The following is a 27,540-nucleotide window of genomic DNA, read 5'->3' on the forward strand; positions in this document are numbered from 1 at the left end:
AGACTCATCAAAAAAAAGGAGAGGACCCAAATTAATAAAATCAGAAATGAAAGAGAAATGACAACAGATACCACAGAAATAAAAAAAAAATTAAGAACTTACTATGAGCAACTATATGCTAACAAATTAGACAATCTGGGAGAAATGGTGAATTTTCCAGAAGCATACAACCTTCCAAAGCTAATTCAAGAAGAAATGGAAAACCTGAATAGACTGATTACTACCAGGGAATTACTACCAGATGGCTTTACAAGTGAATTTTACAAAACATTAAAAAAAAAAAAAATCACCTATTCTCGTCAGACTATTCCAAAAAAATCCAGAAGGAGGGAAGGCTCCCAAACACTTTTTACAAGGCCACTATCACCCTGATCCAAAAATCAGACAAAGACATTACAAAAAAAGAAAACTACAGGTCGATATTTCTAACGAGCATAGATGCAAAAATCTTCAACAAAATATTAGAGAACAGAATTCAGTAATACATTAAAAAGATCATACACCATGATCAAGTGGGATTCATTCCTGATATGCAAGGTTGGTTCAACATCCACAAATCAATTAATGTGATACACCACATTAAAAAAATGAAAAGTAAAAATCATATGATCACATCAATAGATGCAGAAAAAGCATTTGACAAAATCCAGAGGCCATTTATAATAAACACTCTTAAGAAAGTGGGAATAGAGAGATCATATCTTAACATAATAAAGGCCATATATGATAAACCCACATCTAACATCATACTCAATGGGGTAAAGCTAAAACCATTCCACCTAAGATCAGGAACAAGACAAGGTTGCCCACTTTCTCCACTTCTATTCAACATAGTGCTGGAAGTTCTAGCCACAGCAATCAGACAAGAGAAAGAAATAAAAGGCATCCAAATTGGTAAGGAGGAAGTAAAATTATCATTATATGCAGATGATATGATACTATATAGAGAGAACCCTAAAGACTCCACCAAGAAACTATTAGAACTGATAGATGAATTAGTAAAGTAGCAAGATATAAAATTAATATTCGGAAATCAGTTGCATTTGTATATACCAATGATAAAATATCAGAAGGAGAAATTAAAAAAACAATTCCATTGACAATTGCTCCAAAGACTATAAAATATCTGGGAATAAATCTAACCAAAGATGTAAAAGATCTGTACTCAGAAAATTATACGACACTGAAGAAAGAAATGAAAGAAGACATAAATAGATGGAAACACATTACATGTTCATGGATAGGAAGAATTAATATAGTTAAAATGTCCATACTGCCTAAGGCAATATACATATTCAATGCAATTCCTATCAAACTACCAACGACGTTTTTCACAGAAATAGAACATATAATCCTGAAAGTTATATGGGACCATAAAAGACCCCGGATAGCCTCAGCAATCTTGAGAAATAAGAACAAAGTGGGAGGTATAACGATACCTGATTTCAAACTATACTACAAGGCTACAGTAATCAAAACAGCATGGTACTGGCATAAAAATAGACACATAGATCAATGGAACAGAATAGAGAGTCCAGAAGTAAATCCATGCCTATATGCCCATCTAATCTACGACAATGGAAGCAAGAATGTACGATGGGGTAAAGACAGTCTGTTCAATAAGTGCTGTTGGGAAACCTGGAGAGACATATGCAAGAAAATGAAGCTGGACCACCTCCTCACACCATATACAAAAATAAATTCAAAATGGCTTAAAGACTTAAATGTAAGATCTGAAACCATAAAATATCTTGAAGAAAATATAGAAAGAAACTTCATGGACATTACCCGGAGTAAGATTTTCACTGATATATCCCCTCGCGCGAGGGAAGTAAGAGAAAAAATAAATATGTGGGATTACATCAAACTAAAAAGTTTTTTCACAGCAAAGGAAACCATCAATAGAACAAAAAGGGATCCTACTGAATGGGAAAAGATATTTGCCAATGATATATCTGATAAGGGATTAATATCACAAATCTATAAAAAACTTACTCAACTCAACTCCAAAAAAACAAACAACCCAATTAAAAAATGGGCAGAGGACTTGAGGAGACATTTTTCTAAAAAGGACATACAGAAGGCAAGAAGACATATGAAGAAATGCTCAACCTCACTAACCATCAGATAAATGCAAATAAAAACCACAATGAGATACCACCTCACCCCAGTCAAAATGGCTATCATCAATAAATCAACAAACAACAAATGCTGGCGCGGATGTGGAGAAAAGGGAATGCTAGTGCACTGTTGGTGGGATTGCAGATTAGTGCAGTCACTATGGAAAACAGTATGGAGGTATCTCAGGAATCTGAAGATAGAACTACCCTATGATCCAGTAATTCCACTCCTAGGCATCTACCCGGAGAAATCCAAAACTCCAATTCAAAAATCTGTATGCACTCCTATGTTTATTGCAGCACTTTACACAATAGCCAAGATATGGAAACAACCGACATGCCCATCGGTCGATGACTGGATTAAGAAGCTGTGGTACATTTATACAATGGAGTATTACACAGCCATAAAGAAAAAAGAAATCTTATCATTTGCAACAACATGGATGGATCTAGAAAACATTATGTTAAGTGAAATAAGTCAGAAAGAGGAAGACAAGTACCATATGATCTCACTTATACGCGGAATCTAAAGAAAAGAATATGTGTATGAACTAATCAGAAACAGTTTTGGGGACACAAAAAACCGAGAGTTGTTAGATGGGCGGGGGGAGGGGGTTGGGGATAGGGGGAAAGGTGAAGGGATTGGGGGGCGGCTGGTGACCACAGGATGGCCTCAGGGTTTTTTGAGACTTACTTTGGGGAACTTATTCAATAGTGTTTGGGGATTTTGTTGGGTGTCTGATGGACATGTGTCCTGTTTGGGAGACCACCTCAGGGATGCTGTGGATGCCTGGTCATGGCATTGTACACCAGAGGCTGGACATTAATGAATGCCAACTATAATTTTATGTGTATAATGTGATGGCTCAGTGTGAGGTCGGGGTGGTGGTGGATGGGGGGAGGGGGGTTCACGGTGTGAGGGATGTAAAAATAAAATAAAACTAAAAAAAAGAAAAAAAAGAAAAAAAAGAAAGTGGAAATAGAGGGACCATATCTCAACATAAAAAAAGGCCATATATGATAAACCCACATCTAACATCATACTCAATGGGGAAAAGCTAAAACCATTCCCCTTAAGATTAGGAACAAGGCAAGGTTGCCCACTTTCTCCACTTCTATCCAACATAGTGCTGGAAGTTCTAGCCACAGCAATCAGACAAGAAAAAGAAATAAAGGGCATCTAAATTGGTAAAGAGGAAGTAAAATTGTCATATGCAGATAACATGATATCACATATAGAGAACCCTAAAGACTCCACCAAAAATTATAAGAACTGATAAATGAATTTAGTAAAGTAGCAGGATACAAAATAAATATTCAGAAATCAGTTGCATTTATATATACCAATAATAAAATATCAGGAGAAATTTAAGAAAACAGTCCCATTTACAATTGCTTCAAAAACTATAAAATACCTGGGAGTAATTTAACCAAAGAAGTAAAAAATCTGTACTCAGAAAACTATCAGACACTGAAGAGAGAAATTAAAGAAGATAAAAATAGAGGGAAATACATACCATGCTCATGCATAGAATTAATATTGTTAAAATGTCCATACTGTCTAAAGCAATATACAGATTCAAAGCAATTCCTATCAAACTACCAAGGACATTTTTCACAGAAATAGAACATACAATTCTAAAATTTAAATGGAGTCTTAGACCCCGGATAGCCTGGGCAATCTTGAAAAATAAGAACAAAGTGGGGAGCATCACGGTACCTGACATCAAATTATACAACAAGGCTACAGTAATCAAAACAGCATGGTACTAGCATAAAAACAAGACACATAGATCATTGGAACAGAATAGAGAGCCCATGAAAAAAAAAGCCTATATGGTCATTTAATCTACGACAATGGAAGCAATAATTTATGGTGGGGTAAAGGTAGTCTATTCAATAAATGGTGCTGGGAAACCTGGACAGATACATATAAAAAATGAAACTGGAACACCTCCTTACACCATATACAAGAACAAATTCAAATGGATTAAAGACTTAAATGTAAGACCTGAAACCATAAAACTCCTAGAAGAAAACATAGGAAGAAAGTTTACAGAAATTATCCAGAGTAAGATTTTTACTGCTATATCTCCTCGGGCAGGGAACTAAGAGAAAAAATAAGCATGTGGGATTACGTCAAACTAAAAAGTTTTTTCACAGCAAAGGCAACCATCAGTAGAAGAAAAAAGGATCGTACTGATTGGAAGGAGATATTGTCAATGATATTATCTGATAAGGCATTAATATCCAAAATTTATAAAAAACTTACTCAACCCAACTCCAAAATAACAAACGACCCTTTTAAAAAATGGGCAGAGGACATGAAGAGACACTTTTCTAAAGAGGACATACATATGGCAAACAGACACATGAAAAAATGCTCAACCTCACTAATCATTAGAGAAATGCAAATAAAAACCACAATGAGATACCACCTCACCCCAGTCAAAATGGCTATCATCAATAAATCAACCAACAACAAGATTTGGCAAGGCTATGGAGAAAAGGGAGCCCTTGTGCACTGTTGGTGGGATTGCAAATTGGTGCAGCCCCTATGGAAAATAGTATGGAGGCTCCTCAAAAAATTAAAAATAGAACTACCTTACACCCAGCAGTTCCACTCCTGGGTACCTATTCAGAGAAATCCAAAACTTTAATTCGAAAAAATTTATGCACTCCTATGTTTATTGCAGCACTATACTCAATAGCCATGACATGGAAACAACTGAAATGCCCATCAGTAGATGACTGGATTAAGAAACTGTGGTACATTTATACAATGGAGTATTACGCAGCCATAAAGAAGAATGAAACCTTACCATTTGCAATGATGTGGATGGACCTAGAGAACATTATGCTAACTGAAATTAGGCAGGCAGAGAAAGACAAGTACTATATGATCTCCCTTATATATGGAATCTAAAGAATAAAATAAATGAGCAAACTAAACAGAAATAGACTCAGAGATATAGATAAGAAACTGATGGTTGCTAGATGGGAAGAGGGTGAGGATGGGTGAGATGGTGAGGGGAATAGAAAGTACAATATTGCTACAGGGATATGAAATACAGTTGGGGAATATAATCAATAATGTTGTAAAGATTTTGTAAGTGTCAGATGGACACTTATTAGGGAGACCACTTCATGGATGGTGTAGATGCCTGATCACTGCACTGTACACCCGAAGCTGAAGCTGAACAATAATGAATGTCAACTATAATTTTTATATACATATATATTATATGTATATATATACACATATATATATATACACAGTCACAAGAAGTGGAGTACAGCATTAGGGAATGGAGATAGTGAAAATGTAACAGCTGTAGGTGATGTCAAAAGGGTAGTAGACCGGGGGAGGCAGGTTATCACTGTGTGAGGGATATAAATGACAAATGTCTAACTATTACATTGTTTTGTACACCTTAAACTAATAAAAAATTAGATAAAATAGACTGAATCAAGAAGAAACAGAATATTGTAATACCAGTTTATGCTGTCTAATCCCTTCCCCTTCTTCCTCATCCCCACCACCCTCCCTTCTAGCAACCATCAATTTTTCTTCTATATCTCTGAGACTATTTCTGTTTACTTTGCTCATTTATCAGATGTTTAGATTCCACATATAAGTGAGATCATGTAGTATTTGTCTTTATCTGACTGATTTCATTAACATAATGTCCTCTAGGCCCATCCTTATCATTACAAATGGCAAGATTTCATTCTTCTTTATGGCTGCTTAATATTTCATTGTATAAGTGTACCACAGTCTTAATCCAGTCGTCTACCAATGGGCATTTCGGTTGCTTCCAAGTTTTGGTTATTGTAAATAGTGCTGCAATAAACATAGGGGTGCATACTTTGTGAGGGGTGAAATGTCTATTTCATTGCTTTGTACACTTGAAACTAATAATAAATAAATAAATAAAAATAAAAAAAAAACCAAAAAAATAACTCAGGAGACTAAAAAAAGAAAAGAAAAGAAAAAAATGCCAGTCAGGTTATTTATTACATACTCCTATACACAGAAAATTCATTTCTAAAATGGCAATACTCATAACGTGCCCTACATGGAGGTTTTATAAAGATTAAATAAAGTAGTACTATTCAAACAAAAAAAGAGAAGAAACAAAAATCTGAACAGACTGATTACTACTAATGAAATCTAATCAGTAATCAAAAAACTCCTAACAAACAAGTCCTGAACTGGATGTCTTCACAGCTGAATTTTATCAAATATTCAAAGAAGAATTAGCATCTACCTTTCTCGAATTATTCCAAAAAATGCAAGAGGAGGCAAAGTTCCCAAGGTCTCTTTATGAGGCTACCATTACCCTGATTCCAAAACCAAAGACAATACAAAAAAAGAAAATTATAGGTTGATATCCATCATGAAGGTAGATGTAAAAATCATGAACAAAATATTAGCAAACTGAATTCAGCAATACATTTAAAAGATCATACACCATGATCAAGTGGGATTTAGTCTTAAGACGCAAGTTTAGTTCAATATCCACAAATGAACTAATGTGATACACCACATAAACAAAATGAAAGGTAAAAATCATATGATCATATCAATAGATGCATCAAAAGTGTTTGAAAAAATCCAGCGTCCATTTATAATAAATACTCTCAGTAAAGTGAGAATAGAGGGAACATACCTCAACATAATAAAGCCCAAATATGACAAAATCACTGCTAACATCATATTCAATGGGGAAAAGAGAAAAGCATTCCCCTTAAGATCAGGAACAAGACAAGGTTGCCCACTTTTACTACTTTTATTCAGTATAGTACTGAAAGCTCTAGTCACAGCAATCAGACAAGAAAAAGAAATAAAAGGCATCCAAATGGAAATGGAAGACATAAAACTGCTATTAGTTGCAGATGACATGATACTATACACACAGAACCCTAAAGATTCTACACAAAAACTATTAGACCTGGTAAGTGAATTCAGTAAAGTAGCAGGATAACAAAATTAACATTAATATCAGAAAGCAAATGTGGAGAAAAGGGAGCCCTTGTGCACTGTTAGTGAGACTGCAAACTGGTGCAGCCACTATGGAAAACGTTTGGAGGTTCCTCAAAAAATAAAAGGCAGTACAAAAAATTGTACTAACCAAGTAATTTTGCTTCTGGGTATTTATTAGAAGAAATTCAAAACACTAATTCGGAAAGTTATACACACCCCTATGTTCACTGCAGAACTATTTACAATACCCAAAATATGGAGGCAATCTGGGTGTCCATCAACAGACGATTAGATAAAGAAGTGATACATAGTATATACAATGGACTATTACTCAGCCATAAAAAAGAATGAAATTTTATGTTTTGCGACAACATGGATGGGCTGAGAGTGTATTGCTGTCAGTGAAATAAGACAGACTGAGAAAAACAAATACCACAGAATCTCACTTATATGTGGAATCTAAAGAATAAAATAAACAAAACAGAAACAGACTCACAGATATAGGGAACAAACTGATGGTTCCTAGAAGGGAGGGGTTTGGGGATCTGGGTAACAACGGTAAAGGGATTAAGAAGTACAAATTGGCAGTTACAAAATCATCATGGGGATGTAAAGTACAGCATAGAGAATATAGTCAATAATGTTCCAACAACTATGTATAGTACCACATGAGTACTGGACTAATCAGGGGGATCACTATATAAATTATAAATGTCTAACAACTATGCTATACACCTGAAACTAATATTAAATAATATTGAATGTCAACTGTAACTGAAAAAAATCTTTTTTTAAATAAATTAAAAAGCTTAAAAGACAGACAATAACAAGTGTTATGGAGGATGTGAAGAAATTAGAAGCTTATACATTGTTGGTAGAAATATAAAATGGTGTAACTATTTTGGAAAACAGTCTGATAATTCCACAAAAAGTTAAACATAGAGTTAACATATGACTCAGTAATTCTACTAATTCATATATATCCAAGAGAACAATACAGGAACCCCCCTTATAACACGGCACTTCTATAACACGGTTTCACTCTAACACGTTTGAGAATTAGAGAAATCCCCAAACAACACGGAGGTTACTAAGAGCTTTTAAGAGCAAAAGATATCGCATTCGAAATTAGGGAAATCCCCAAACAACACAGAATGCAATAAAAGCTTAGTAGTGATGAAAAAGAAAACATTATTTAATACATATTAATATGCTATACTTTTGGTGAAAACTGCTTTAATAAAGATATTTCTCTTAATTATAAAAATATAATAGTATGTTTTTTTAATTTTTAGAACCTAACACCCTTTTTTGCACTAGTTCTTTGTTTTGTATAACACGGATTCGCATAACACGGCATTTTTAAGTAACCTAACAACCATGTTATACGGGGGTTACCTATAAACATATGTTCACGAAAACTTGTACACAGATATTCACAGCAACATTATTCATTACAGCCCCCAAGTGGAACAACCCAAATGTCCATCAATAGATGAATGGATGAACATAATGTAGTATTCATTCAATGGAATGTTATTCAGCTATAAAAAGTAATGAAGTATTGATACATGCTGCCACATGAATGAACCTTGAAAACATTATGCCTAGTGAAAGAATTCAGTCATAAAAGGTCAAATATTTTATGATTCCATTTATATGAAATGTCCAGAACAAGCCAATCCATAGAGGCAGAAAGTAAATTAGTGGTTGCCAGGGGCTGGAGGAATGACCGTTAATAGGTATGATTTTTCTTTTTGGGGTGATGAAAATGTTCTCAATTTACATAGTGGTATTAGTTGTACAACTTTGTGAAAATACGAAAAACGTCACTTTAAAAGGATGTATACTTTAAAAGGATGAATTTTATGCTATGTGAATTATAACTCAGTAAAGTTGTTAATTCATACAAATAAAAAGCAGTTAAAACCATAAATAAAATTTTCTAACCTAAAACTTACATTTTCTGTGAGGCTCATGTTTTCTTTGCTGACATCTAACATCATTATCATGTAAGTCAGATTTATGATGTAGAGCTACTTGACTTATTTCTTGAGGTAGAACTGCAACCTGAAAGTTAAAATTTTTACAAATGGTTTAAACAAACTCTTAATATTGTAACTAGACCTTTTCTTCAATGTTTAATAAATATTTTATTATTTTTTTAAAAAGGAGGTAACTCATTAGAAAAAAAAGGAATGAAAAAAAGTAGAGAATTTTAAAAAAACACTCAAATTCTACCACCCAGAAATAACCATCATTAACCAAATGATCTATTAGATATTTCTCTCTGCATCACTTAGATAGCAAGATACATAGAAAATTAATCATTTTACAAAATGTTACTTTCAATAGAAAAAGTTAAATCTAATTTTGCTTGAAGTCAATACAGAAACTAAAGAACAGATTAAACTTTAGGTACATGTTTCTTCATAACAGAAATACCAGCTTCTAAAGATTCCTCTAGATTTGCTTAAAAATAATCCTACTGCTGGTGTATGTGGCTGGGAAACAAGTAGGTGTTACAGAAGATATGTGCAAGGTAAGGGAGGAGAGCCTATGGGCTCATTTTCTTGACATCATTATTTTTTAAATTTTCACTAAAATTTACTAAAATTTCACTAAATTTCACTAAAATTTCACTAAAATTTCACTCATACTATTTTCTTGACATCATTATTTTTTAAATTTTCACTAAACAGTTTCTGAAAATTCATCATTTCTGCCTCTGATATCAAAGTTAAGGATATTAGTCCTTCTTCATCCCTTCTCTCAATACATGATTTTTATTAACTAGTATTTAGATTGTCAAGGTTTTCAGATGATGGAAGACTGCTAGTGGAGAGCAAGACTGATTATAAAGTTCCAGTAATTGAGACAGTGCAGAAATGAACAGAATTAGCAAAACGATATGAGTAAGTTTCATCTAAGATCATACCATATCCCATTGTTTTCCGATAGAGAGCAGAGGCCTGAAGTTAAAAAGATATAGCTAACTTTCCACAGTTAAGGCAGAAGAAACAAAAGCAGAGGCTGTAGATGTTCAATACAAATGTATTATTTCATGATCTTGCTTTTGGTGGGCCCTATTTATTTTCTTCTGAGCACAGACAAATGAACACTGGGTACAAAGGCACATCGTGTCCTTGTTGACAGTGGGCACGCTTGAAAACAGCTGTGACACACCCCAGTGGGAAGGCGCGTCAAAGTGGCACAGATGCACAGAATGCACAGATGCACAGATGCACAGAACACCAAGGGTTCTTCCACCCTGAAGGGTCAAGAAGACCTTTCTGTCTGCATAGCACAATAGCTGGTGGAGTTTGGGCCACAGAGGTACATTATGGGGACTGTGACTCTAAGGAAGGGAATTAGAACATGAGGAGTAATAGACTGGCATGAACAAATACTGTGTGTAAGTGTCTATTATGTGCCAGGATGGTAATATGCACTTTGCATCCAGCATCTTAATCTCATTATAGCAATGCTACAATCATGAAAGTGCTATGGTAGAGTTTTATTCCATTATGTAGATGAGTAAACTAAGGTTCAAAGTGATAATTTGGTTATAGCATTAAATAATAGGAGAGCTGGCATTTCAGTTCTAATTCTAAAACTCATGTTTATAGTATCATTCCAGAGAAAACATGTGCCGTAAGTTCAATTAGAAAGAAAATATTCTAGTTTTGAGTATAGTTTTTTGGGTTGTTTTATTTGATATCTAAATAAAGCTATTGTGTCAGACACAGTGTCATATTTTGCCAATAAAGGCTTAAATTTTTTTTGAAGATTTTTTTAGAGCCATTTTAGGTTCATAACAAAACTGAGAGGATAGTCCAGAGATGTCCCATGTACCCCCAGTGCCCACACACGCAGCCTCCCTCACAAGAGTGGTATGTGTTTTACAATTGATGAACCTACACTGACACACGACTATCACCCAAAGTCCACAGTTTACACTGGGTTCATTCTTGGTGCTGTACTATCTATGGGTTTGGACAAACGTAAAATGAGGTACATCCACCATTATAACGAGGATGAAAAAGAGGCTTTGTAATAAATCTAACTGAAAGTAACCTCACAGGGTGATCTGATTATAAATTCCCAACTGGGCAGCTTATGGTGGGTAATATGCTTCAGGCCTAGAACTTTCCTAATAAAAGGTTATTTTTGCCTTAAGCTAAGCCCTGTCCATTGTTTCTGTGCATCTAGGTTAACACACTTTTGAAATGCCTCTTTTTCAGATCCCTCAGGAGAGTAATCACCCTCAAGAAAGCATATAATCTTATCCTGTAATGAACCATAAATATTTCCCAGTCTTGCTTTCTCCCGCTTTCATGTAAGTTTCCTTACACTCCCTCCTTACTTTCAAATGCATAAAAGAAATTTCAAACTGTCATTCAGGGGAGCATCTCGGATCTTGCTTCCTGGCATCTTGTCAGTTTGGCTCAAATAAACTCTTATAAAAATTCTTCACAGGTTTGGACATTTCTTATGTTGAGAATAGTATCATGTAGAGTATTTTTCAGTATCCTAAAAGTATTCTGTGCTCTGCCAGTTCATCCCTCCTTCTCTCCCTAACCTCTGGGAACCACTGACCTTTTTACTGGTTCCATAGTTTTGCCTTTTCCAGAAGTTTGAATTCTTTTTATTTATCATGTTGAGTTTTCTAGAATTTGTTCATCAGATGAGTATCAGGCTTCTTTTTAATGTCTCATGGATATAAGTGTTATGTGTGATGGCTCGTAATTCTTGCAACACATAGGAAACGAAACACTGGAGTATTCAACTGATATAAATAAGGACATAGCAACCAATAACAAGAGATGCATGCAGAAGATTCTTAGGAAATATAGTATCAAAAGTTGAGTTCCATCTCAAGGAAACAGGTGGTAACATGACTAGTAGATTTTAACTGACCCTTGGGGAAATTTTGGTAGCGAGAGAGGAAAGGCATCCTAAGTGGAAGGAACAAGAACAGATAATGTGAAATGAAAATTATCTGTGGAAAAGGGAAAGTAAAGAGACCAATCTGACTGGAATAGACCATTTTACCAAATAATTGGACATACTTTATATAAGAATTAGGTAAGGTTAAATTATAAAAGGTCTAAATATTAGTTTGAGTTGAAGCTGAATTCCAGCAGTACTAAACAGGGAGCCCCATTTGAATAATACTATTTTAGGGCTAGAAAAGACCTCTGAGATGGTCTAAGTCCAATGACTTACTTTTATACATAAGCCAAAGAGGACCAGGGAAATCAGATTTGCTCTATTTGAGTCACAAAACCTGATTTCCTGATTCTGAGTCCAATAGCAGATTTATCAAACCACACTACCTCAAGGCATAAACTGAGTTCAAACTCAGGAGCTCTAACTAATTATTCTTTATCTGATTATTCCACAGGGCCAAGACAAATTAAAGGGTCTTTAGGAAAGATTTATCAGACAATATTATGTAAGAAGAACTAGAAAAGAAAGAGAAGAAACAGGAGACAGAGACAGGAGGTTAATCTAGGTCTGGGATGACAATCTAAGGTCCATTTGTGGGAACTGAGTAAATGGTTTGGGGTCTCATTGTAAAAAAATATTACAGAGAAAGAGTAAAAATACACACACACACACACACACACACAAAACTCAGAGGGTGCCAAAAAAATGTATACACATTTGAAAGGAAAAAACTGTATTAAAATTGCAATACTCAATATATACTGACAATAAAAGATGAATACAAGTCACGAGTATACTTTTTTTGGCCATATATACACGTACATATACATATTCTCAAATTCTACGTCCAGTTTGGACATCTTCCATGAGCTCCATACTCAATGGCCAACTCCACATCTTCCCTTAAACGTTTAATATACATCTCAAACTTACCATGTTCAAAACTGAACTTTTGATCTTCCTCCACAAACCTGCTTGACCTGCAATCCTCCCCATCTCAGTTAACAGCCATTCTATCCTATTAGCTACTCAGACCTTAAGAGTCACATCCTTTAATTCTTTCTCTTTTACCCCCATATTGAATTCATCATCAATTGACAATCCCTTCCAAATATGTCTAGAATTTGACTACTTCTCACAGGCTCCTACTACCCTGGTCTAAGTCCATATCGACTCTACCTGGTTGATTTCAGTAGTCTCTTAACTAATCTGTTTCCTACCTGGGTCCTCTACATTCTGTTCTCAAAATAGCAGGCAGAGTGATCCTACTAAAATATAAGTCAGATCATTTTATACTGCTGCTCAAAACCCTCCACTCATTTCCCATCTCACTGCGTAAAAGTCAACGTCTTTATAATGGCCCAGAAGGTCCTGCCTTGATATCAACATATCACTTCTCTATTACATTTCGTACAACCCACCCTACTAATTCATCCATAATGGTCTTTCTCTTCTTTGAGTATGCCAGGATCGTCCCTCTAACAGGGCCATTGAATTTGTCTGGAACATTCTCCTCTCAGATATCTATATACCTTTCTCTTCATTTCATTCAAATCTTTGCTCAAATTTCACCTGACAATTCCATTTAAAACTGCAAAACCTCCCCTTCATCCCCACAACATTGCCTGTCTTCTTCCCTGCAATTTTTCTCAAACGTGTATATTTTGGTCTAAGATAGCATGTAATTTACTTATCTTACTTATGTCCTCTCCTCCAAGAACATTAATTGTATGAGGCCAAGATTTCTGTTTACAGCTATATTCTCACTGCATAGAACAATGCCTGGTGCATTCAATAAATATGTGTTGGATGAATGATAATAAAGCCCACCTGAAGAATGAGTGGTTAGCAGTACCAAATAAATTAAAGAGGAAAAGAGGGTTTGAAAATCTGGACACGGACTATATTTAGGTAGAAACGATTTATGGATGATATAAGGAAACTTTATAATAGCACATTGGCAGAGAGACCTGTGCACTTTGTCACTCTCACTTTTTATATTTATTTTAGTCATTCTCTTTGTTATTTTCCCCTTTCTAGCTCTGACAACACCATCATCACTGGTGTCCCTCAGGGTGCAGGCTACTTGTTTATAAACTTGACAGAATATTCCCTCTTGACCTAAACTAAGAAGAAAGGTCAGTAACCTGCAAAAAATGTAGTAGAAATTCATTCCTGTTCTCTTTTGTTTTCTTTGTCTGAGTCTACCTTTTTCGCAGCATTTCTTTCCTCTTCTTGATCGCTACCAGGGAATGTAAATTTGCTCATTCATCTCTAAGAATACCAACTGCCAGCATAAAGCTATACATTCAAGTGGAAATGAATTAGTTAATGAGCTCCATTTAGGCCTTTGTTGAGTATAAAATATAATTATGATTGTGTAAACAACTAAAAAAATCCAAAACTGACTTCAAAGAAAAATTGTCTATATTTTCACTCACTGGTCAAAAAACTTATATATGGCTGTACAGAATTATGCAAATTCATGATCAAAACTGTTATTTCTCTGCGAGATTTCAGGAGAAAAAAAAAATCATTCTATACCTGAAAAAGAAATATAAAATTAAATGTCCATCAAACAAGACATACTAACCTTTTCTTGTAGAGCTGGCTGAAAGTGTGGAACCTTTCCAGATCCCTGTAAGGACTGCCAAATGTTGCAAAATTCATCATCATCTTTAGTAAGTAGCTGGCAAAGCAAAATAAATTTCTTAAGGAACAGAAGCATTAAAAAATAAAGCTTCTTTATGAAAAATCAAATAATTTATTCATCAAAATTATTTAGCAGTAAAGAGGATGTTTAATTTTCATTATATGAAATCTCATTTCTTTTTTTCTGGAGCTCAGTATAGTCACAATAAAGATACCCTATGGGAGTGAAAATAGCTTCCTTCACTCCAACTGTAATTGGTTTTGACTGGTTTTATTGAAAAGCATTTAAAGCATAACAAATGCTGTAAAAGATTATACTGAATCAATATCCCCACCAACAGACTCTTTTTGTCTTCCAATGTGCTGATATATTATCCCACTTACACTAACATCTAATGATTTTATTTTAAAAATCTCCATCTTACGCAAAAGCAATATAATAGATTAAAAATGAGCTATTACTTATGGGGAATTGTTTTCATGCAGTTTAAAACTCTAGAAAAAATATGCACCAAAATTTAACAGTGGCTACCTATGAGACTTGAGAGGATTTTTGCTTCTGTTTTGTTTGTTATTATCTACTAATCTGTGTTTTCTAATTAGTCACAATCCAAACATTATTTGGATTAAAAAGTGTGGTTAAGATTTGTGGTCATGGAATTAAATAAAGTTAAGTGTCTCACACAAAACAATTTGATTTTTGTCACCGGGAAGATGAAATAAAGGAAATCACCCACGAGTTGCATGGTGGGAACTTAAAAATTACTTCTGATAAACATGATATAGTCCTCTTTTATCTTTCAAATTAATGTTATTTTATAGCAGATAGCATAGGACATTTGGCTTATATATAAAAAAAGTTTAAATGTTAATTTCAAAGCAAATGTATAAAGAGAAAAACGACATTCTTAAGCTAATTATTATATAAATAAATATCTTTCTTCTTGAATATAACTGTAATTTTATAACTAGGTACTCGCAGAATTTTATCAACAGCAGTCTTCACTAGCCTATCAGTTTAACACAAATTTGGAATTGATTCGAATCAAAACTTTTCTAAAAACTAAGTCAAATCAGGTTTCCATTTATAGTCAGCCTGTGATTTCTAAAGGGGGTAGAGAGAAATTAAAGACTAAGAGTCTTACTTGCGTAGGAACAAAAAGTGATTGAGGGGAATGGTTCAGGCCTCCCAAATGCCCACACGAAACTGATGGATTTGAGCTGCAGTGATTCACAGCTGGCTGTGGTTTCACAATGGCTGTCAACTTCTGGTTTCCAGTTTCAGCACGACTCCCATGAGAAAGGTTCACCAAGGCACTCGTTGGCAGCCGATAACCCCTACCAGGCGAGCATCTAAAAACAAAATCAGGGTCAGAGGGAAATAATATTAAATGTGCTATGGAGAAGAATGAGATAATTTTGGGGTGGACAGTCCATAATCCACATTAATAAATATTACTTTTAAATTCTGTAGAGGAACTTGAAATCATAAAAAAATCTCAGGTCGTAAGATGATGCATTTCAGAAGAGTTTCTAAATAGACTAGTCAGTGCTACCACATGGGGAAAAAACTGTTCTAGAGGTGTAGTTCTACGTGTAGGTGTTCGTATGCATATGGGTTAGTTTGCCATCAGGCGGCCTGCAACTTAATAGCTGAGAATGACTGAAAGTTTATGAATTAAATGTCAAATTCATTAAAAGACTATGGCTTGTAGTCTGTGTTATGAAAGCCCAGGAGCTATCCAAGTGTGGAGCCATTCTCAGTATGGCTTTAACTATGGCTCTATCTCTGTGACAGGGCAAATGTTAGCTTTGATCACATTTGTCTCCAGGTACGTTGTTGAGTTCAGCCTATTTTTAATCCTCATCTTCCCATCTTAAAGTTCTGGACGTGGAAAGGCTTAAGATATAAATATTTGTGATTTCCTTCCTTCCTGGCCCAGATAGAAGTGTTAGATATTAAAATAAGCCTTCTCTTGTCAAAAGTTTTGAACGCTATCAGCTACATTTTTTCTCTCTGAGAATATAATTTTCTTATGTTGCAAGATCATGAAGAAGTAGCATTATTTAATGAGAAATATTTGTAAAATTTCCAGAAAATATTTTTGTGAGAACAATAACTATAGATTCTGCATTATAGAAATGAACGTACTATAGACAAGTAATGTTTTACAGCTCTCTATCAGTCAAGAAATCCACTGCTTCTACCTAGAAGGGAAAAAAAGACACTGAGAAAAAAGCTAACAACCACAAAAATAAATTTTCAGTTATTGGGTTAAGGTTATTGGTAACCAAACATTTCTGCAATAAAAAAAAACACATATGGGATCCGGACTCTGCTGCTGCATTTGAAGAGTACAAACAGTAAAGTCTTTGGGTAAGAGGCACATTCAAATTGCAAAACCACAATAACAGCATTCTGAGGGTGATCACTTGCTATTAAGAACTAAAAATTGTGATTTTATGCAAAGAAGAGACTAATCAATTGTTTATTTTAATTACCTACTAATCACAACAGAGAAGCAAAAGAAAAACTTGGCTAAATTTAGTTAAGTTTTCCAGCCAGTTTCTATTTAAAATTTTTTTTAAAAACTTCTGCTGTGCTAATTTTTTATTTTTCAATTACAGTTGACTTACAATATTATATTAGTTTCAGATGTACAGCATAGTGATTAGATATTTATATAACTTATGAAGCAATCGACCCAATAAATCTAGTACCCATCTGACACTATATAAAGTTATTACAATATTATTGATTATATTCCCTGTGATATACTTCGTATTCCCAGGACTATTGTGTAGCTACCAAATTGTATTTCTTAATCCCTTCCCCTTTTTCACCTATGCCCTCAAACCCCTCCCATCTGGCAATCTCAAAATGTTTTCTGTATGAGTTAGTTTGTGTTTTATTTGTTCATTTTTTAGATTCCACAATAAGTAAAATCATATGGTATTTGTTTTTCTTGTCTGACTTATTTCACTCAGCATAATATCCTCTAGGACCATTCAAGTTGTTGCAAATGACAAGATCTCACTCTATTTTATGGTTTAGTAATATACCACTGTATATATGTACCACATCATCTTTTTTTTTTTTTTTTTTTAGAGTTTTTTTATTGGGGAAGGGAAATAGGACTTTATTGGGGAACAGTGTGTACTTCCAGGACTTTTTCCAAGTCAAGTTGTTGTCCTTTCAATCTTAGTTGTGGAGGATGCAACTCAGCTCCAGGTCCAGTTGCTGTTGTTAGTTGCAGGGGATGCAGCCCACCATCCCTTGCGGGAGTCGAGGAGTCGAACCAGCAACCTCGTGGTTGAGAGTCCGCGCTCCAACCGAGCCATACCAGAGCTCGACAGCAGCTCAGCTCAAGATGCTGCAGTCAATCTTAGTTGCAGGGGGTGGAGCCCACCATCCCTTGCAGGAGTTGAGGAGTCAAACTGGCCACCTTGTGGTTGAGAGCCCACTGGCCCATGTGGGAATCGAACTGGCAGCCTTTGGTGTTAGAAGCATGGAGCTCCATCTGCCTGAGCCACTGGGCCGGCCCCCACATCATCTTTTTATCTATTCATCTACTGATGGACACTTCTATATCTTGGCTATTATAAATAATGCTGCAACAAACATAGATGCATTTATCTTTTAAAATTGGTGTTTTAGGTTTCTTCAGATAAATACCCAGAAGTGCAAATATTGGGTCTTTGTCTCTTGTTATAACCTTTGTTTTAAAGTTTATTTTGTCTGATACAAGTATTACTACGCCAACGTTATTTTATTCATTTCCATTTCCATGAAATATCTTTTTCTCATCCATTTAGTTTCAGTCTGTGTCTTTCGATCTGAGGTGAATCTCTTGCAGGCAGCACACTTAAGGGTTTGTTTTGTTATCCATTCAATCACACTATGTCTTTTGATTAGGTTGATAGATAATGTAGTTATTGCCATTTTATTATTTACTTTTTTTAATCTTTATTATTTATTTCTTCCTTTCTTAAAGTAGTCCCTTTCACATTTTTGTTATGCTGCTTTGGTGATAACGAACTCCTTTAGCTTTTTGTCTGGGAAGCTCTTTATCTATCCTTTGATTCTGAATGATAGCTTTGTAGGGTAGTGTAATCTTGGTTGTAGTCCTTGTTTTTTATCACGTTGAACAGTTCATGCAAATCCCTTCTGGCCTGCAAAGCTTGTTGAGAAATCAACTGACAGTCTTATGGGAGCTCCCTTGTAGGTAACTAACTGCTTTTTTCCTGCTGCTTTTAAGATTCTCTGTCTTTAGCCTTTGGCATTTTAATTATGATGTGTCTTGGTGTGGGCCTATTCGGGTTCATCTAGCTTGGGATTCTGTGCTTCCTGGGTTTGTAGTTCTATTTCCTTCACCAGGTTAGGGAAGTTTTCCATCATTATTTCTTCAAATAGGTTTTCAATTCCTTACTCTCTTTTCCTTCTGCTACCCCAATGATGCGAATGTTGGTGTGCTTGATGTTGTCCCTGACGCCCCTTAAACTATTTCAATTCTTTTGGTTTTTCTTTTCTTTTTGCTGTTCTAATTGTGTGTTCTCTGTTATCTTCCAAATCACTGATTCAAACCTCTGCTTCATCTAATCTACTGATTCCCTCTAATATATTCTTCATTTGAGTTACTGTATTCTTTATTTCTGACTGGATCTTTTTTTATTTCCTATTTCCATTTTTATACTTCCTATCTCTTTGCTGAAGTTCTCACTGAGATCGTTAAGCATCCTTATAACTAGTGTTTTAAACTCTGCCTCTCATGGATTACTTGTCTCCATTTTGTTTAATTCTTTTTCTGGAGCTTTGTTTTGAACTTTATTTGGTACATGTTTCTTTGTCTCCTTATTTTGGCTGCCTCCCTGTTTTTGTTTCTATGTAACAAGTAGAGCTGCTGTGTCTCTTAGTTTTGGCAGTGGGGTCTTGTGTAGATGTCATGTGGAGATCAATGACACAGTCCCTTGGTCACCTGAGCCAGGTGCTCCATGTGTGTCCCTTGTGTGAGTTGTATATGCCCTCCTGTTGTAGTTGAGCCATGATTGCTGTTGGCACATCAATGGGAGGGACTGGTCCTCAGGCTGATTGGTTATGAGGACTGGCCATGATTATAGTGGAGCTGTAGGGGGTGACGCTCTGGAGCAAGAATCACCTTAGCGCAGCTCTGGTGCTTGGCAAGTCTGCCCTTTGGGTGTGCTATTTGTGGAGCTGGTTGGGTGGTGCTCTGGTGTGGTCTGAAGCTGGCCACTGGGTGTGTTCATACTGGGGCTTCTTGGGAGGGGCTCTGGTGTAGGTCCCTTTGTCTACCCAACCAAGTGCCACATGGTATGAGCTACAAAGTGATCTGCAGTGTGTTGCCACTTGTGCTGGGCTTGGAGGTGCTTGGGAGAGGTCAGCTGCTGCTAGTGCTGAGTTTGGGGCTGTTTTGCAAGAGATACAGGGCATGCTGAGGCCAGATACTGCTTGTTTGGAGTTTGTGAACCTTTGGGAGATTTTAGGAAAGTCTGAAGCATGAGCCAAGCAAGATGGGCCATTTGTATGGAAAAGTCACTGGAAGCTGCTTGGATCGGCCTGCAAGTTGGGTGTGGTACGGTATTAGGGAACCACCAGGATGGGGAAAATGGTGTTAGCCAGGTTGGTGGAGACCGCACTATGGTGCCTGTCTGCACATGCAAGCTGGGTGGTGGTGGGGCTCAACAAAGGAACAATGGTTTCTGCCAGCACTTCTTTCTGGAAGAAAGCTGCCTCTCCAGCCCTTTCTGTGAAGCCAGACAATTCTTTCTCCCCATATGTCCCTGACACCTTTTAAGCTGCTGGAGCTCAGAGTGGAGTTCAGAGTGACTAAGTCCTTCACTGAGTAAGTCTATGCATGAGTCCATTCATAGGAGCTCCTGGGACACCAGCAGCCCTCCATCTCATTCAGCCACAATCTCCGCTGGTTTTCATAGCCACAGAAGTGTGGGACTTCTCTTCCTGGCTCTGGCATCCTGGGTTGGGGAGCCAGATGTGAGGCTGGTACCCCTCACTCCTCAGTGGGTACTTTCACAGATGAAATATTCCTCCTGATTTTTAACTGCCACACATGGGTGTGGTACCAGCCCATTCTGAGTCATCACCCCTCCACCTATCTCACGATTAACCCCTCTGTATATTCTTAGTTATAGGACTTATGTTCATCTAGACTTTAGATTATTCTCTATGATGGTTATTCTGTAGTTTAGTTGTAATTTTGAGGTGGTCATAGGAGGAAGCAAGCACAGCGTTTTCCTACTCTGCTATCTTAACCAGAAGGTCTAGCCAGTATTTAGAAGGAAGAAAGGAGAACTGGAAAAGATTTCACTTAGTCTTCATAAAAACCTAGTGAAATATATATCTTCCTTATAGTTGAGGAAACTGAGAATTATTGCTTTTGACTAACATACTCAAGGTAACACAAAGGTTAAGTGAGAGAGCCTACACTTTCAAATATTCCCTTGTGCTTCTCATTCTGTCATGATTCTTTTCCTGAAATGTTAACCTTTCTTTGTATTAGTGCACCCCAAAATGGATATGAATGAGTCTCACCCATTTAAGTTAAAAACAAACAACCCAACCGTAAGGAGCAAGCTAGAAAAACCACAAATAGTGGAGATTTTAAAACAACATGCTACTGAACAACTATTGGGTAAAGAAGAAATAAAAGGCTAGATCAAAAGACACACAGAGACAAATGAAAATGACAATACGACATACCAAAAATTTGGGGATGAAGCAAAAGCAGTACTAAGCGAGAAGTTTATAGCATTACAAGCCTACCTCAGAAAAACAAGAAAAATCTTAAGTAAACAATCTAACATTACACATCAAAGAACTAGAGAAGAAGGAGAAATGAAGCCCAAACTCAGTAGAAGAAAAAAAAATGAGAGTAGAAATAAACTAAATAGAGAACAAAAAGAGAATAGAAAAAAATTAATGAAACAAAGAGCTGGTTCCACGGAAAGATAAATAAAATTGATAAACCTCTGGTTAGATTCACAAAAAAAAGGAGAAAAGAGTGACACCAGAAACACGGCAACATGAGGGGTCCCCCTTGATCTCTCCCCTTGAAGTTACAACAAGTTGAATGGCTATAATTCAACAAAGGATTCCCTGTGAAACAAACAAATACGTCTGAGATCTGCAAATCAAAACATCTGAAGGTGGGTGAATCAGAGTGAACAAGAGAGGGAAGGGAGAAGAGCAGAGATTGGGAGCACAGACACAGCCTGCAGTTCACAAGAGACGAAGATCCTGGTGGCAAGAGAACTCTCTGTGGCCCTGAGCATTCCTGCCTGAGTGATCAGCATATAATACAGCAGAACCCAGTGATTGGGGAAGAGACCAAATACAGAAGTACGACAGCTGTGGTCTAACAGCCACCATCGCCAGGCAGAAAACAAAGCCACAGAGCCTGGCTACCTTCCTCTATCCTCTCAGAGCTAGCAGCAGGTCCCATAAAACACTGTAGTAGTGTCAGATTAAAGAGCAGAATATCTACAGCCTTGATAACTGTAGAAACACTTCCTGAATGGCAGAACTCACTGTTGCAGATGCAGCTCTGAGCTCACTGCAGTCCTGGGAGAGAGGAGCACCCAAGGTGCAGGAGTACTCTCTGTGGGCCCGAGCATTCCTGCCTGAGGGAATCAGCATATAAAACTGCTGATCCCAGGGATCTGCGCAGAGACCTCGGGGCAGAGCCTGTATAAGTAAGTGTGACAGCCATCGTCTAGCAGCCCTCACCGCCAGGCAGAAAACAAAGCCATGGAGCCTGGCTGCCTCCTCCAGCCTCCCATAGCTTGCCCTCCTGTACCCTCCCAGAGCTAGCAGCAGGGCCCAGAAAAAACTATAGCAGTGATGGGTTAAAGAGCAAAGCATCTACTGCCCTCAGAACTTGAGAGACAGTCCCTGAGCAGCAGAATAAACACTGCTGCCGATCCCTGTGACAAGCACGGAGATACAGTGGTGAGGCAGCTGTGGTCTTGCAGTTGTCATTACTCGAAGGAGACCAAAGCCACAAACATACCAGGTGCCTCTCCCAGCCCACACAGTCCCCACCTTTTGCGGCTAATTGCAGCTGGAGCAACCAGGGCTGCGCACTGCAGCTCTGCAACTGGCTGCAGGGGCAGCATGGGGATTTCAGGGACTCAGAACCCCATCGCAACAACATTCTCCTACAGGGGAGGTGCCCTGAGATTGACACAACCTGGTCACAGAGGAGAAGCCCACAATCCCAGGGAATCTTCCACCACAAGAAGCTGGAATGGAGCAAGAGAAAATAAAAAGCTCCCACACCACCTACTGGAAAGCAAAAGTAAAACCACTGCATAATCAACCTGCTGCAGAATTTATTCCCATAGACACCTAGCAAGGGAATAATCCATTAATTACCATGAATAACCAAGGTAACAAGGTAGGCAGCTCAGAAAGAAAATGAAAAATCTCCAAAAACTAAACATAAAGACATGGAAACATGTGACTTAAATGACAGAGAATTCAACGTTGCAGTTCTGGAAAAAAAAAATCAATGCGATGCAAGAAAACTCAGATAGGCAGTTTAATGATCTCAGAAATAAAATCAATGAACAAAATGGATACTTTATCAAAGAGACTGAAAGTTTAAAAAAGAACCAAATAGAAATTCTAAAGCTGAAGAACTCAATAAGAGATGAAGAATGAAATAAGCAGCTTAGTTAATAGAGCTGACCAGATGGAGGAAAGAATTAGTGATATTGAAGATAGAAACCTGGAAATGAAGCAGATGTAAGAAGAGAGACTTAAGAGTCAAAAGAAATGAAAGAACTCTACAAGAACTATCTGACTCCATCAGAGAGAACAATATAAGAATAATGGGTATACCAGAAAGAGAGGGGAGGGAGAAGGGTATTGAAAGCCTATTCAAACAAAGTCAATGAAAACTTCCCAAATCTATGGAAATAACTGGATCCTCGAATCTAAGAAGCAAACAGAACACCTAATTATCTCAATCCTAAAAGGCCTTCTCCAAGGCACGTTATATTAAAACTGTCAGAAATTAATGACAAAAAAGAATTCTCAAGGCAGCCAGGGATGGTAACCTACAAAGGAAAGCCCATTAGATTATCATTAGATTTCTCCGTAGAAACTCTACAAGCTAGGAGAGAGTATTCAAACTATTGAAAGAGAGAAATTACCAGCCAAGAATAATATATCCAGCAAAGTTATCCTTTAGATATAAAGGAATTATAAAGACTTTTTTAGACATACAAAACCTGAGGGAATTTTTCACCAGTAGGCCTGTATTAAGGGAAATACTGAAGGGGGTTATTCTACCTGAAACAAAAAGACAGAAGGATACAAAACTATGAGTAAGATGACTAGCAGACAGAAAGAAGCAGGAAATGGCAACCCCCCCCTACTTAGAATAGGGCACTATAACTTAAATATAACATAAAAGGTAAAGGAAATAACCAAAAAAGAAACAGGAAAGTACACAATTAAGAGATACGGCAACTAAGACATGAACTCACAACATAAATAGGGATAATTTGTGGGAAAACAAAAAAGGGGCGGGAGTAAAGGTCTGAAACTGCAAAGAGGAACTGCGATAAGTTGCAAGAGAAAAAAGACTACTGTATATATTAATTTTGTTTTATATAAACTTAATGGTAACCACTCAAAAAAATCCAGAACTGAGACACCTAACATAGAAAAAAGGAAACAGAGAAAAACAAATAGAATACCACTAAACTCAAATAACAGACAGAAACACAAAGGCAAAGAAACAATGGAGCCACCAACACAATAGAATGATAGGAAATCCTCATAAATCAATAATAAATACACAGAACTCACCAATAAAAAGGCACATTGAATCAAAAAACAAAACCCAACCATATGCTGCCTTCGAGACATATGTCAGCAGCAAGAACAAATATAGACTCAAAGTAAAAGGGTGGAAATAGATACTCTAAGCAAATTGCATCCAGAGAAAATCAGGAGTGGCCATACTTATATCTGACAAAATATATGTGACTTCAAGATACAAAGGTAACAAAGATAGACATTTCATAATGGTAAAGGGGACAATACAACAAGAAGACATAGCACTTATCAAAATATATGCTTCCAACTGGGGAGCACCAAACTATATAAAGCAACTATTAACGGAACTAAAGGGAGAAACTGACCAAGACATGATTATAGTAGGCTATCCTATATATGACACTGACAGCTATGGACAGATCATCCAAACAGATAATCAATAAGGAAATATCAGCCTTCAATGACACATTAGACCAAATGGACATCATTGACATTTACAGAATCTTTTATCCCAGAAGACCAGATTATACATTCTTCTTTAGTGCACATGGAACATTCTCGAGGATAGACCACATGCTGGGACACAAAACTAGCCTCAGCAAATTTAAGAAGACTGAAATCATTCCAACCATATTCTCTGACTGCAATGCTTTGAAATTGGAGATGAACTACAAAATAAAAGTTGGAAAAACCACAAATATGTGGATATTAAACAACATGCTACTACAAAAAGATTGGCTCAAAGAAATAAAAGGAGAGATCAAAAGATACATAGAAACAAATGAGGGAAAATACAACATATCAAAATTATTGGAATACTGCAAAAGCAGTAATAAAGGAGAAATTTATATAATTACAGGCCTATATCAAGAAATAAGAAAAATCCCAAATAAAAAACTTAACATTGTATCTTAAATAACCGAAAAAAGGTCAAATGAAACCCAGTCAGCGGAAAAAAGGAAATAATAGAAACTAGAGCAGAATTAAATGAAATAGAGAATAAAAAGACAATAGGAAAAATAAATGCAAGAAACAGCTGGTTCCTTAAAAAGATTAATAAGATTGGCAAACTCTGGGCTAGACTCATTAAGGAAAAAAGAGAAATGACAGAAATAAAATCAGAAATGAAAGAGGAGAAGTTACGAAGGATACCACAGAATAGAGAGGATCATATGAGAATACTATAAAGGATATATGTCACCAAAGTCAATAACCTAGAAGAAACTGACAAGTTCTTAGAAATATATAACCTTCCTAGAGTGAATCACAAAAAAACTGTAAAATCTAAATAGACTGATCAACAAGTAAGGAAATTGAAACAGTCACCCAAAATCTCCTGAAAAGCAAAAGTCCAGGATCAGATAGACGGCTTCACTAGTGAATTTTACTAAACATTCAAAGATGATTTAACACCGGTTCTCCTCAAACTCCTCCAAAAAATTGAAGACAAGGCAATACTTCCTAACTCATTGTATGAAGACAGCACCCTGATACCAAACCTGATAAAGATAACAAAGAAAACTACAGAACAATATCTCTGATGAATACAGATGCAAAAATCCTAAACAAAATACTAGTAAATCCAATACAACAATACATTAAAAAGATTATACAACACAATTGAATGGGGTTCATTCCAGGGGCATAAGGATGGTTCAACACATGTAAATCAATGTGATATACCATACAAACAAAATAAAAGATAAAAATCATATGATCATAACAATAGATGCAGAAAAAGCATTTGACAAGATACAACATCCATTTATGATTAAAACACTTAAAATGGGTACTGAAGGAAAGTATCTCAATATAATAAAGGCCATATACGACCAACCCTCAGCTAATATCATACTCTATGGTAAAAAAACTGAAAGCTTTCCCTCTATGATCAGGAACAAGACAGGGATGTATCTTTGACAAGATACAACATCCATTTATGATTAAAACACTTAAAATGGGTACTGAAGGAAAGTATCTCAATATAATAAAGGCCATATACGACCAACCCTCAGCTAATATCATACTCTATGGTAAAAAAACTGAAAGCTTTCCCTCTATGATCAGGAACAAGACAGGAGCACTGGAAGTGCTCGCCAGAACAATCAAGCAAGAGAACGAAACAAAAGGCATCCAAACTGGAAATCAAGATATCTAATTGTCACTTTTTGGAAATGTCATGATTCTTTATATAGAAAACCTTAAAGACTCCAACAAAAAACTATTAGACACAATAAACAAATATAGTAAAGTTGCAGGACACAAAATCAATGTACAAAAATCCATTATGTTCCTATAGACTAACAATGAAATTTCAGAGAAATGAAAAAAACAATTACTTTTGCAATTGCAACAAAAAGAATAAAATCTTAGGAATAAACTCAACACAGGATGTGAAAAATACACTGAAAACTATAAGACATTAAAAGAAATTGAAGAAGACACAAGAAATGGAAAGATGTTCCGTGTTCATGGATTGGAAGAATTAACATAGTTAAAATGGCCAAATTACCAAAGCAATATACAGATTTAATGTAATCCCCCTCAAAATCACAATGGCATTCTTTAAAGAAATAGAACAAAAAATCATCAGATTTGTATGGAATCACAAAAGACCCCAAATAGCTAAATCAATCCTGAGAAAAAAGATTAAAGTCAGAGGTACCACACTCCCTCACCTCCGTTTATACTACTAAATGACGATAATCAAAACAGCATGCTATTGACAGAAAAACAGATGGAGACCAACGTAATAAAATTGAGATCCCAGAAATAAACCCACACATATATGGACAGAGAATTTTCCACAAAGGAGCCCAAAACGTACAATGGAAAAAAGAAAGCCTCTTCAATAAACAGTTGTTGGGAAATTTGGAAAGCCACGTGCAAAAAAAAAGAAAAAGAAAAAAAGAAACGCGATTACTATTACTAGATCTATTACTGTTTATCACCATATACTAAAACTAACTCAAAATAGATCAAAGACCTAGACATAAGACCTGAAA

The 27,540-nt window shown here is 36.2% G+C and overlaps 1 protein-coding gene across 3 annotated transcripts in view; it reads right to left on the reverse strand.

The window, feature by feature from the left end:
- XRN1 (5'-3' exoribonuclease 1) overlaps window positions 1-27,540 on the reverse strand; it is a 167,377-nt gene that overhangs the window by 24,735 nt on the left and 115,102 nt on the right. For all 3 annotated transcript variants that reach the window (XM_081077718.1, XM_081077720.1, XM_081077719.1), the window contains exons 31-33: window positions 15,858-16,065; window positions 14,654-14,749; window positions 9,069-9,177 (exon numbers count right to left, since the gene is read on the reverse strand). In XM_081077718.1, the coding sequence (XP_080933844.1) occupies window positions 9,069-9,177; window positions 14,654-14,749; window positions 15,858-16,065 (413 nt within the window). The remainder of the gene's footprint in view (window positions 1-9,068; window positions 9,178-14,653; window positions 14,750-15,857; window positions 16,066-27,540) is intronic.

The sequence above is a fragment of the Rhinolophus hipposideros genome (genome assembly GCF_964194185.1).
Source record: "Rhinolophus hipposideros genome assembly, chromosome: 2".
NCBI lineage: Eukaryota > Metazoa > Chordata > Mammalia > Chiroptera > Rhinolophidae > Rhinolophus > Rhinolophus hipposideros.